General features: G+C 43.8%; 1 protein-coding gene across 4 annotated transcripts in view; it reads left to right on the top strand.

The window, feature by feature from the left end:
* The window catches only part of btbd10a (BTB (POZ) domain containing 10a), a 69,618-nt gene that overhangs the window by 48,592 nt on the left and 7,079 nt on the right, over window positions 1-13,947 (top strand). For all 4 annotated transcript variants that reach the window (XM_060928430.1, XM_060928429.1, XM_060928432.1 and 1 more), the window contains 2 exons: window positions 5,746-5,848; window positions 8,783-8,903. In XM_060928430.1, coding sequence (XP_060784413.1) covers window positions 5,746-5,848; window positions 8,783-8,903 — 224 coding nt within the window. The remainder of the gene's footprint in view (window positions 1-5,745; window positions 5,849-8,782; window positions 8,904-13,947) is intronic.

The raw sequence follows: 13,947 nt of genomic DNA, 5'->3' as shown, positions 1-13,947 counted from the left end.
GAGGGCCTTTCTGTGTGGAGTTTGCATGTTCTCCCCGTGTCCGCGTGGGTTTCCTCCGGGTGCTCCGGTTTCCCCCACAGTCCAAAGACATGCAGGTTAGGTTAACTGGTGACTCTAAATTGACTGTAGGTGTGAATGTGAGTGTGAATGGTTGTCTGTGTCTATGTGTCAGCCCTGTGATGACCTGGCGACTTGTCCAGGGTGTACCCCGCCTTTCGCCCGTAGTCAGCTGGGATAGGCTCCAGCTCGCCTGCGACCCTGTAGAAGGATAAAGCGGCTACAGATAATGAGATGAGATGAGAATCAAGTATTCAAATCAGGACATGCTTAGGAAGCGTTTACGGATTTAAGGAGTCTCCAGTGTCAGTAAGTTGTAACGGTAAGAATGATTTCTCGTTCCTTGATAACATGACGTGCTGAACAGGGCTTTTTTCCTTTAGATTAGATAGAACTTTATTGATCCCTTTGGGCGGGTTCCCTCAGGGAAATTAAAATTCCAGCAGCATCATCATTACAGGATAAACAGAGAATAGAAAATAGAGAAAACTTCTAGATAAATTAGATTAAGTATACAAATGAATAAGATATGAGGGGAGTCCAGCAGGAGAGGTATTGCACATTGTCCAGTACTGCTTATTGTTAGGCTAGGCTAGGCTACTGCTCCTTCCCGTCCTCTGTCCTCCTGTTAGTTGTACAGTCTGATGGCGTGAGGGACAAAGGAGTTTTTAAGTCTGTTCGTCCTGCACTTGGGAAGGAGCGTTCTGTCACTGAACAGGCTCCTCTGGTTGCTGATGACGGTGTGCAGAGGGTGACTGGCATCGTCCATGATGTTCAATAGTTTGTCCATAGACCTCTTCTCTGCCACCGTCACCATAGAGTCCGGCTTCATGCCGACCACAGAGCTGGCCCGCCTGATCGGTTTGTCCAGCCTGGATGTGTCTTTCTTGGATGTGCTGCGCCCCCCAGCACACCACGGTGTAAAACAGGACACTGGCGACCACAGACTGATAGAACATCCACAGGAGTTTCCTGCAGATGTTAAAGAACCGCAGCCTCCTAAGGAAGTATAGCCTGCTCTGTCCCTTCCTGTATAAGTGTTTGGTGTTGCAAATCCAGTCCAGCTTGCTGTCCAGCCACAGCCCGAGGTACTTGTAGGAATCCACAGCCTCCACCTCGACTCCCTCGATCAGAACTGGTCGTGACCTTGATCTGGACCTCCCAAAAAGTCAATGACCAGCTCCTTGGTCTTCGAGGTGTTGAGCTGCAGATGGTTCCTGTTGCACCAAACGGCAAAGTCCCTCACCAGACTCCTATACTCCTCCTCTCTGTCGTCACCGATACACCCAACGATGGCTGCGTCATTGGCGAACTTCTGAATGTGACACAGCTCCGAGTTGCAGCAGAAGTCCGCGGTGTACAGGGTGAAGAGAAGAAGGGCCAGCACCGTGCCCTGGGGTGCTCCGGTGCTGGCACGGCTTTGTCTTAACGTTAAAGGGATCCTCCAGTTAATTTATTCTCAAACTTATTTTAAGGAAAAGTAGTCACAGATTTCAAAAATCAAACTTTCATTTTCAGAGACCAAATAGTGTTCGAGGAGAAATGAATTTTCTTTAAAATGTCAGATGGGCTTCCTGCGGTGGTGACGTACGCGATGACGTCAGGTAGCGGTCGGTTGGAGCAACTCAGCTGCTTATGATCTCTGTTTGCATCGTAGTTTTGATAGTTTTACAAGTATTTTTACAGAATTTCTCAGTTTTTAAATAAGTACGCCTCGTTGTGTAGCATATAAATACCATAATGATGCTAAAAAGAAAGCACAAGCTGGAACTCTACTGCATTTCCACCGACAGAAACTGGATCAGACATGAAACCTTGCGCTGCAAAATCTTTTTCCCCCACATGATCTACAGAAAGTGTGTGTGGCTGCGTACTCTAAAATCTTGGTTTTAAATCATGACCCACACACTTTTTTTTTTTTTGGTATAAATCTACCCAGCACCATGTAAAAAAAAAAAAAAAAACAGTCATGCTGCAAGTTGAGCTATTTTACACCAAGATTTTAGAGTGTGCAGCACACACACTTTCTGTAGATCATGTGAAAAAAGTTATTTATAGCACGAGGTCTCATATCTGATCCAGTTTGTCTGTGATGCTCTGTTCCAACTGATCAAGCACACTTTGCATTTTCTCTGTGGAAATGCAGTAGAGTTCCAGCTTGTGCTTTCTTTTTAGCATCATTATGGTATTTATATGCTACACAACGAGGCGTACTTATTTAAAAACTGAGAAATTCTGTAAAAATACTTGTAAAACTATCAAAACTACGATGCAAACAGAGAACATAAGCAGCTGAGTTGCTCCAAGCGACCGCTACCTGACGCCATCGCATACGTCACCACCGCAGGAAGCCCATCTGACATTTTAAAGAAAATTTATTTCTCCTCGAACACTATTTGGTCTCTGAAAATGAAAGTTTGATTTTTTAAATCTGTGACTACTTTTCCTTTAAATAAGTTTGAGAATAAATCAGCCGGAGGATCCCTTTAAGAAAGAGAGAAAAAAAAAGAAAGGATGTTTATAGCTGCTATAATGTAAGTGAGAACAGGAACTAACTCCCCCCCCCCCCGGACGTTGTACAACTTTTAAATGTGACTCTAAACTGTTCAAAGTGTGAGGAAACACTGATTTAAAGGAGAACTGAAGGCAATTAAAAAAAAAAATGTAATCACAATTCTATTTCTCATTTTATTAAATATCAGCATGCATTTTTGATCGCTATTCTGTCGCTGCTATAGCAAGTTATGAGTGTTTGAACTGTGCTCTGTAATATATCAGTCCGTATGTCAAAGCAACGGCCGTAAACGAGATTCGTCGAGACCTGTGCGAGACATCGTAGGACGGAAGTAAACCATACAGCGGAAATCAAAGTGACCGACATCTGCCAACGCTGTCATAAGACGCGCGCGCCCTCTTTCGAATGCTGACGTAATCAAGCCGGAAGTTTCCCTGTGTCCGAAATCACTCCGTGCTCACTATATAGGGCACGATATAGCATGGACGCCATTTTGTAGCGCTGTCCAAAACCTTAGCGAGAATTATGTTGGAAATGCGCTCAGTATAATATGTATTTATCACAAAAACACATGCATGCATTTATTATTTTGAAAACCCACCAGCCGCCTGATCCGGCACGTTTTAATTGTGCGACAGTAATGACGTAAATACCAGCGCGACGGACTCGTCCTTATCCTGTCGCCTTTCCAACTCTTCTCTACTCCACGCTGGTTTGAAGTCGTATGGAATAATCTCCATCACTGATGAAGCGGAAAATCTCAAAATGAACCTAAATTGGAATGATCTGGCCGCTGTGTAAACACGTCTGTGAAGATTCTCAGTCATCCAGGTACATGGTAATCTGTGGTTGGTTGAAGAGAGCAACTGGACTTGCTTGAAGATTCTTGAAAACGTTTCACCTCTCATCCGAAAGGCTTCTTCAGTTCTGTCTGACTAACAGGGAGTATCAGGTATTTATCCTCTCATGGATCATCATTAGTCAGACAGAACTGAGGAAGCCTTTCGGATGAGAGGTGAAACGTTTTCAAGAGTCTTCAAGCAAGCTCTTCTACCGACCACAGATTACTATGTACCTGGATGACTGAGAATCTTCACAGATATGTTTCTACGCACTTTGGGATGAGATCCCTTCGACTGGTGCGGGAGTATGAGAGGACTTCCAGAAAACTGGCAGACGTTTTAGCCAGAGAGGATCGTTCATTTTTGTCAACCTGGAACGACCATCACTGAACAGAGGTGGGGGTCTAAGACATCTTTTATCAGCCAGCTACACTACCGTTCAAAAGTTTGGGGTCACCCAGACAATTTTGTGTTTTCCATGAAAAGTCTCACTTTTATTTCCCACCATAAGTTGTAAAATGAATAGAAAATATAGTCGAGACATTTTTCTGGCCATTTTGAGCATTTAATCGACCCCACAAATGTGATGCTCCAGAAACTCAATCTGCTCAAAGGAAGGTCAGTTTTATAGCTTCTCTAAAGAGCTCAACTGTTTTCAGCTGTGCTAACATGATTGTACAAGGGTTTTCTAATCATCCATTAGCCTTCTGAGGCAATGAGCAAACACATTGTACCATTAGAACACTGGAGTGAGAGTTGCTGGAAATGGGCCTCTATACACCTATGGAGATATTGCACCAAAAACCAGACATTTGCAGCTAGAATAGTCATTTACCACATTAGCAATGTATAGAGTGGATTTCTGATTAGTTTAAAGCAGGGCTTTGAACCGGTTCAAGGAACGAAAACGGAAACCGGGAACTTTTTCTATTTCACATGGAACAGAAACTAAACCAGAAACGCTTATTAAAAATAATGGTAACCGGTTAATACCGGTTTTTATTTCGTTCCTCAAAGTTTCCGTAGCCTACAAATAAAAAAGTCATTCTTCTCCTGCACAAGTTTCTATGACCCGCTGGGGTTCACTTCCTGTGTGACGTTCGCTGACTGAATGGAGAGAGCGGGAGGGTGGACTACTATCACGTCTCCACATCTTAAATAAGAGGTAAATATTGCAGTCTATCGTTATTCAAAAACGTCAATTTCAAACACGATATCAATATGTTCGTCCACGTTAATGAGAGGCTCGCGAACATTAAATGACGTTAACCTCTGTTAGCCTATCAATGCATAGGGCCTGACTAGCCTTTGGTAACACACTAAACGAATTCTCTTTCATTTTTGGCACTTTTTCTGTTTGTGTAGATGGGAAGACATACTGAGAATCCAAATCGCCAACATTTGAAATAATAATTGTTTTGAATTATTTCTTGTCTTATTTAATGAAGGTTGTAATAGAATTAGCCTACATTTGGCTTAAGCTGGATGAGACAGAGACATAATTTTATAGCCATTTGTTAAACAGCTGACAGGGAACGTAATTAACCATTCCGGGAACGAAATTTTTTTTGTTCTAACCGGTTCGGGAACGTCTATTTAATGGTGGAACCCAAAACCGGAAACGTTAAAATTCCGTTTCTGTTCGGAACGAACCAATAGGAAAAAAATTCTGGTTCAAAGCCCTGGTTTAAAGTGATCTTCATTGAAAAGAACTGTGCTTTTCTTTCAAAAATAAGGACATTTCAAAGTGACCCGGTAGTGTACAATGCAGCCATCAAAATTCGGATTCTATGATGATCCATGAGAGGATAAATACCTGATACTCCCTATTAGTCAGACAGAACTGAAGAAGCCTTTCGGATGAGAGGCGAAACGTTTTCAAGAGTCTTCAAGCAAGTCCAGTTGCTCTCTTTTACCAACCACAGATCGCAGTTTTCAAAACGGCGGCGCCGATACATCACGTTTGAAGTCTTGTGAAGATCGCGCGGATAAGCGACGCCTGCCGTGGACCGAACGAACTACGTTCAACGTGGCTAAAAACCGAAAAGGCCGATAAGTGTAATATAATGTGCCAATACGAATCACGATATAAGGCTAATAAAACCGAAAACGTAATTGAATAACACGTTAATGAAGAAATAAAGCAAGTTTAAAAATGACTGACTTCAATCCTCCTTTAAGGAACTAATAAACCAATCCTGTCTTAATCAGCTCCCAGGTGGTGATTTGATTTAATTAATAAATAAATAAATAAATATCCTTGCTCACACAGGGTGGCTTTTCGGAATCTTGTGAGCTGAGATGTAAGAGTACTGTGTGTGTGTGTTTTAGGATGTTCGGCGCCGGGAGGGAGTACAACTTCACGCGGCCCAACGAGAAGGGCGAATACGAGGTGGCCGAGGGCATCAGCTCCACCATGTTCCGAGCCATCCTGGTGAGTGGGCTGTGCTTCACAAAACCTTTTACTTACACGGGGTTTAAATATCACGGACGAGCTGCATTCAGGGCGTATTGATTAGGTTTTGAATTAAACTGCAGGACTCGTGACTTCGCATAAAAACGGAAATTCAACACGCGGCGTTCCATCGGCTCAGTCGGAGTGTCTGGGTGTTAATGTCTCTTTAAATCACTCGCGTGTCCTCTCGAGTTCTAATCAGATTCTGGTATTCAAACTGCCATTCGAAGAGGATCCAGCGCAGCGCTACATAAGGAAGTGTTTGTTTTGCTGTTAATTATCTCCGTACTGTACATCGAAGTGACAATTGTTTTGTTTTGCAGAGGTTTTTTTTTTCCTCCTGTTGCTCTAACGGCTGGCCTTATCACCATGAGATCGAATTGCGACGATGCCATAGCCATCTGGATGGGAGGGGCATACTCTCCTCATGTCCCTGTCAATCACAACGACGCTAGACAATCGTAGGCGTCTGTAAGTTCGTGTATGCGGAAGACGGCGGACAGCGCTCTCTCCCCGAGTCTGTTACACTGCCATGTGACCAAACTGGCTGCTTATTTTTCAAAACGGAGATCTAAGTTCGTACAGAATTCTCGTCAGTTGTCAGAATCGAATCATTGTGACGCTAAGACGAAATAATATTCTTCGTTCACAGGTTAGGTTAGCAAAACGAGCTAACCGCACAAGCTGCGTTCACTCGCCATAGACGCAGCCGTCTGCGCTACTTCGTTTCAGACGTTATTTTTCTTCGTAACGTCCATCTAGACGTTTAATGAAAGGACGAAAGGGTAAAACGAAACCACGGTTAGAAAAGTTCTTCTTCAGTATGTGCACGTCGAACAGTAAACGAGAGCTAATCGCAGGTACGAGATAACGTAGTGAGCGGGGAATGGCTAATTTGAATAACATTTAAAAAAAAAAAAACTTGTTGAAATCGTGGCTCTGTCAGGTGTGGTCTGTGAATGAAGCTATGCGAGATTAGCACCTCGGTTATTGGTGGGTTTTTATTTCTGCACTCAACTACGTGTTGAGCAAGGGCGGCTGGTGCGTAAGGGCGATTGGGCGACGCACTGCCAAAACGAAAAAAAAAATTTTCTTTTTTTAAAACAAACTTTTACCAGCGCTGCTCAAGGCCGTTTTAATCTGTCTCTGGGTATCATTGTCCAATCAGGGTGGTCTTGCTTCTAGAGTACCGCCCCTTTTGGGGCGATTTCAGTCACGCTGAAAATCGCCCAAGAGTTCACTGATAGAGTCCCATGTTAATGTATTTTTTTTTTCTCCTGACTGACACTTCAATGCAATCTCTATGGGTTCCGGGAGGGCGTGCACTAACGTGCTTACGTCACTGCGAAGCTGCGTTCGATCCGCTCAGCTTCTGAGGCGAGATGGATGCGGAAAGCAATTCAGTGCGGTCCTTAAAAGAAGTTCCATTTAGTCAGCGATCAAATCGAGCTAAATTGGCAGCAAAACAAGCTGGACCCCCGTCGACCAAATCTAAACATTAAACAAATTTCGACAAGGGGGGGAAAAAATCGTATACTCGAGGTTTTACTTCAACATGGTCCCAGCGCAAATCCTGGCGAGCTGGCTGCGAGGACGCCTCAGCGGTTTTCTGCTCCCCCTGCTGGAGGTGGCTCCACGGACAACACTGCTTGGACGGTCACTGGAGTTTCGGACACGCATCATTTGTCGGAGAAAATAAAAAAAAAAACACGAGTCACATGCGCAGCTGCCTGAAATTTTCGGCTTTTGGGAGCGTGAACATCGCTATACAGCCGGATGAGGGCTACAGGCGAGCAGTTCGCCGCCACAGCGATGAGGTGAGCAAGAACAGGCACATATTAAACCGGCTCATCCAACGCATGGAATTTTGTGGAGTGTTCGAGTTAGCTCTACGAGGCAAAGACGAAACGGAGGGCTGCAGTCACCGTTTGGTTGACTATTGACTTGCTACCTAGGTCAATTTACTTCAGTCCTGTGGACATTTATGATCCGTGTAGACATCACGGGGGAAAATTGCCCTCCCGAAAAGAAATTCAGGAGCCGCCACTGGCGTTGAGAGTAACTGCCGTCGCTTCCTCAGTCAGCTTTTCTGTTTGTTCCCCTCTCCCGGCTTTTATGGAATACCCAGGAAGTTTAATCGTTATTGATGCACGCTCACCGGCCACTTTAATAGGAACTTGTTGTTCTGCCGTTGCTTTTCTGCTCACCCCGGTTGTAAAGAGCGATTATACGAGAGTTACTATATCCTTCTAATCTGTCCGTTTTCCTCTGATCTTTCTCATCAACAAGGTGTTTGTTTCCACCCACAGAACTCTCACTCACTCGATGTTTGTTTGTTTGTTTTCCGCACCATTCTGTGTAGAGACTGTTGTGTGTAAACCTCAGGAGGAGATCAGCAGGTTCTGAAATACTCAAACCAAACACCCATACCACAATGAAAGAAAGAAAGAAAGAAAAAAAAAAAAAGGACACGTTTCAGTGTGAGATCAGTTTTCCCTGTTCTGATGGGTGTTCCTAATAAAGTGGCTGGGGATATGTATATTTTAATAATAGAAGGCATTTCAGAGAGGGTTTTATTACTATCGCAGTATCATTGTGTCCTTTGGATGGCGATGTAAACTCCGTCTCGAGCAATTTCCAGCACGAGTGGATAAAAGCCCGGATGTGTCGCACGCCTGAAGAGACGCTCGCTGTGTTTTGAAAAGCAGTGTGTCGTTCATCAGTGGTGTTCTACGCTTGGCAGGATTCAAATATTCGAGCCGGTCAGTCAGTGCTGTGGAGCGGGCGAGGTATTTGTCCTGCTTGGCTGGGTTTGTGTGTGTGTGTGTGTGTGTGTGTGTGTGGAGCTGCTGCAGTAATGGCTGCCGGTTTGTCTTCCTTCTGCATCCCCCCCCCCCCCCTCCCCTCTGGCAGGATTATTACAAATCGGGGATAATCCGCTGCCCTGATGGGATCTCCATTCCCGAGCTGAGGGAAGCATGTGACTACCTCTGCATCTCCTTCGACTACAGCACCATCAAGTGCAGAGATCTGAGTGAGTATTCAACACACGTCGAAAATATTCTTCTGTCAGATATTTTAAAGACGACGAGCAGATCGGCTTGTTAACACAGCGCGTCGTGCGCGAGTATGAGAGACGGAGACACGGAGGACTCCTGGAGAGAATGGAAATGGGTCAATAGTTTATGGTGTGCTCATCAGATACGGGTCAGCGGTCACAGCGACTATTGATCCGATCATCCTGGGTGTTAATTTACGATCCGCTTTGACTTTTCAGTTTCTGTGTTAGTGACAGCCAGCTCGTTTTCTGCTCATCTGAAGACTTGGGCATGGATATATTAAACAGTGCACCTGTTCAAATTAGAGATGGTACGATACTGAAACGGTACGCGTCAGCCGATATCGATACTCGTATCAGAATTTTTTTTTTTTTTTAACTCACTGAGGAAAAAAAAATAAAATCATAAAGAGAGGATGTTGATCTAATCCCCTGGTTCTGTACTGGTCAAGCAATACCAAAATAAATATATATAGCTTTAACTATTTTATAAATAAAGGGATGCTTTTATATGTAAACTTTTATATTTTAGCCATGTGAGTGGCCCAGTTTTTTTATATGAAAGAAGTATGTCCCTTTACACACTCATCCAGAAGGGTAATTTTGCACAAGGCCATCTGTCTGCAGCAGAAAAAAACACCACGTCTGGAAAAATCCCAAGGGAGTCTGGAGCCAGATTGATCCAGATTCGTGACGTCACGTGCGGATCCGCCAGCAGGCGATTTTGCATTGAAATATGGAATTGTCGCCTGAGCTTCTAAACCCATGGATTCATGTATCAATGCTCATCTATCTATTGTTACATAAATCATCTCATTATCTCTAGCCGCTTTATCCTGTTCTACAGGGTCGCAGGCGAGCTGGAGCCTATCCCAGCTGACTACAGGCGAAAGGCGGGGTACACCCTGGACAAGTCGCCAGGTCATCACAGGGCTGACACATAGACACAGACAACCATTCACACTCACATTCACACCTACGCTCAATTTAGGCTACATCCACACGACAACGAGATGTTACAGTGGTGGGCAAAAGTTTACATACCCCAACAGAATGTTTTGTTTCTTGGCTATTTCTAAGAGAAACTGAATGATAACACACAAAAACCTTTATTTCACTTGTGGTTAATGGTTGGCTGAAGCCATTTATTGTCAAGAAAATGTTAACTCTTTTTAAACCATTATGACAACAAAAAAACTACACAAATGACCCTGATCAAAAAGTTTACATACCCCAATTCTTAATACTGTGTATTTCCCCCTTTAACAGCTTGAAGTCTTTTGTGATAGTTGTCAATGAGTCTCTTTATCTTTTCAGATGGTAAAGCTGCCCATTCTTCTTGGCAAAAAGCCTCCAGTTCCTGTAAAGTCTGGGGCTGTCTTGCATGGACTGCATGTTTGAGGTCTCCCCAGAGTGGCTCAATAATGTTGAGGTCAGGAGACTGAGATGGCCACTCTAAGACCTTCACTTTATGCTGTTGTAGCCACTGACAAGTTGATTTGGCCTTGTGTTTTGGATCACTGTCGTGCTGGAATGTCCAAGTTCGTCCTATGCGCAGCTTCCGGGCTGAGGCGTGTAGACTCCAGTATTTTTTGATAAGTGACTGCATTCATCCTGCCATCAACTCTTACCAAATTTCCAGTGCCTTTGTAGTTCACACATCCCCAAAACATCAGAGATCCACCACCATGTTTCACTGTGGGAATGGGGTACTTTTCATCATAGGCCTTGTTGATTCCTCGCCAGATGTAGCATTTAGTGTTGTGCCCAAAAAGTTCAATTTTGGTCTCATCACTCCACACAACTTTTTGCCAGAAGGTTTGGGGTGCGTCTCTGTGCAGTCTGGCATATCGTAGACGGGCTTCTTTGTGGCATTTGCGTAGAAGGGGCTTTCTTCTGGCAACTCTCCCATGCAGCCCATTTCTTCTCAAGAGTCTCCTAATTGTACTCTTTGAAACATCCACATCAACTTGTTTCAGAGAATCTCGAAGTTCACCAGATGTTATTTGGGGCTTCTTCTTTACATCACGCACAATTCTTCTAGCAGTGGTGGGTGAAATTTTTCTTGGTCTACCTGAACGGGCTTTGGTGTCTACAGAGCCCCTGACTTTCCACTTCTTGATTATTGTTTGAACAGTGCTGACTGACATTTTTAATTGCTTTGATATTTTCTTATATCCCTTCCCTGATTTATAAAGTTCAACTACCTTTTCACGCAGGTCCTTTGACAATTCCTTTGATTTTCCCATGGCTCAATCTCAAAGATGACGTGCAGCACTGGATGAGGGATAAAAGGTTCTCTCAAAAGTCCAGCAATTTACTTACTTTTTTATTTTCACCCACTAATTAGAAGAAAACAGATCACAGATGAAGGTAGTTGCCTTTAATTGCCATTCAGTCCTGTTTATGTCAAATTGTGTACAGGTTTTCAGGCCAATTCACAGGGGTATGTAAACTTTTGATCAGGGTCATTTAGGTAGTTTTTGTTGTTTTCATGGTTTTCAAAGAGTAAACGCAGTAATGAATGCAATAAATAGCTTCAGCCAACCATTAACCACAAGTGAAATAAAGGTTTTTGTGTATTATCATTCAATTTCTCTTAGAAATAGGCAAGAAATGAAACATTCTGTTGGGGTATGTAAACTTTTGCCCACCACTGTATTTAAAAATATATCACGTCCAAATGGGCAACGATCAGTAAAATATCAGGTCCATATGGCGATGCAATACACATGCCACACCTCTAGGGGCGCTGTAAGATGGTCCCTTCGGAGACACCAGAACAATAGAAGAAGGAAGGACGCATGCGCATAAACTATTATGCGCGAGACTTCATATTAGCCACAAAGTCAGGAAAATCTGTTCGTAAAATTACATTATAATGACCAAATACAATGAAAAGTATTTTCCAGTCTCACCTGTGAAAGGTAATCCCATGTGATCTCGTTTGGACGGCAAACCTGTTGGTACAGTTAAACGCAGCTAATCTTTATTCTCCGCTTTGACCTATCCGATATGGCGGTGAGGATGACGTATGATTCTACGCGGAAGGCGGCGCCTTTAATGGTCCGGAATAAATTGAATGCTACACGTTGATGGATTAATTTGTTCTTCTACGCCCTTTTTGAGGAACGTATTGTAGGACTTAAACCAACATCTGAAGAGGTGAGATCGCTCCTTTTTTTCCCTATTTTTGCTGGCGGGATTGACTCTGTCCTAAGGGCAGAGTCTCTCTCTCTCACTTTGCACCATTACACAATAAATATTCACAGTGAAAATATTTTGTAAGCACGTTTCATGAACCAAGTTATAGGATTTGTTGACAACTCGCATCGAGTTCGTTACACTTCTACCCAGCGTGAAGCACTCACAGTCATGTGGTTGTGACGTCATCGTAAACAAATCCATTCTACTCATCCAGACGACTTCACAACAGCAACGTTGCCAGATCTTTCCACTCTGGAACCCGTTCTCAAAAAGATTGCGTTTTGGGCACCCAAAACGCCGGTGCCGTGTGGACGCCAGGCCGAAACAATAAGCAATTGTATCGGAGTCACCTGAATCCATTGCCGTGTGGACAGGGCCTTAGAGTCACCAGTTAACCTAACCTGCATGTCTTTGGACTGTGGGGGAAACCGGAGCACCCGGAGGAAACCCACGCGGACACGGGGAGAACATGCAAACTCCGCACAGAAAGGCCCTCGCCGGCCACGGGGCTCGAACCCGGACCTTCTTGCTGTGAGCCGACAGCGCTAACCACTACACCACCGTGCCGCCCTAAATTTTAAGAGTCAATCTCCATATTTTAATAAAACAAGGATATCTGAAATCCAATTATTTTTACTCCACAGATACATATTACCAGATATAAAATGATCTTATTCTTATCAGAAGTAGAACACAAATGGATATTACTCTATCAAAACCTCTACATTTCAGTGGGATAAGACTGATGCCAAGTACGAGAGAGAGAGAGATTTGCTTTGTGCCCTTTTTTTTTTCCGTTTAGCGCAGCCACTCTCATAACTGCGCTTCATCTTGTTTACAGTTCCCTCTGCTTTGGTTTGAATTTCCGTCGCGCACCTGTCTACGTCGTCAGATCATGGACTAGTCCAATGTAAAACAACCAGTGTGTGCGCGCGCGCGCGCCTGGGACAAATACTATATACACATGAATTCGATATTCTGATGCTATTTTGGTGTGTTTTTCCATTTATGACTACTTAATATCAGAGACAAATTAAGATTACATATATATTGTTTGGTGTTTACCGTGACGGGGCTGACTGTCAGGGGCCCCCAAATTTTGGGGGCCCTAGGCAATCGCCTTGGTTTGCCTAATGGCAAGTCCGCCCCTGAGTAACCGTAGCGAGAAATTAATATTTACCCCAGAGTCCGTCTGAGATCTCATACGAAGTTGATTCTTGGGTATTAAAAACTGATGTGTTGGGGGCGTCGTGGCTCAGGTGGATAAGGCGCCATACCATAAATCCGGGCGACCCGGGTTCGATTCCGGCCCGAGGTCATTTCCCGATCCCTCTCCGTCTCTCTCTCTCCCGCTCATTTCCTGTCTCTACACAGTCCTATCCAATAAAAGTGCAAAAAGCCCAAAAAAAATATATCTTTAAAAAAAAAAACTGATGTGTGAAATTTTTAATGGTTTAAAGTGTTAGTCAGGGTTACTTTTAAAGTGAGTTCTCAAAATGAGTTGACTAGTTTTGCTGCAATGTGCCCTTTCGATTATTGTTGCTACAGTAACGGCTCGTTCGCAGGGACTTTTACAGCGGAGTCTCCAGATAAACTGATTTTAAAAAGGGGGGGGGGGGGGGAGGGAGTCGGTACGGTGAAGACGTTTATTTAAACGCTCATGGAAGGAGTCTCCAGCGTCAGTGCTTTAAGTTTGATGATGGAGGGAGGTGTTTTTTTTTTTTTGGTTTCTTAGTAACAAGATGTTTTTATCTGTCTTGTTGAGAAAGCGAGGGAACGCGTGTGTAACGGAAGGTGTAAAACTCATTCCCAT

This window comes from Neoarius graeffei, chromosome 8 (assembly GCF_027579695.1).
Source record: "Neoarius graeffei isolate fNeoGra1 chromosome 8, fNeoGra1.pri, whole genome shotgun sequence".
Lineage (NCBI taxonomy): Eukaryota > Metazoa > Chordata > Actinopteri > Siluriformes > Ariidae > Neoarius > Neoarius graeffei.
Note: the sequence above shows the minus strand (reverse complement) of the source record. Positions and strands in the feature narration are given on the sequence as shown.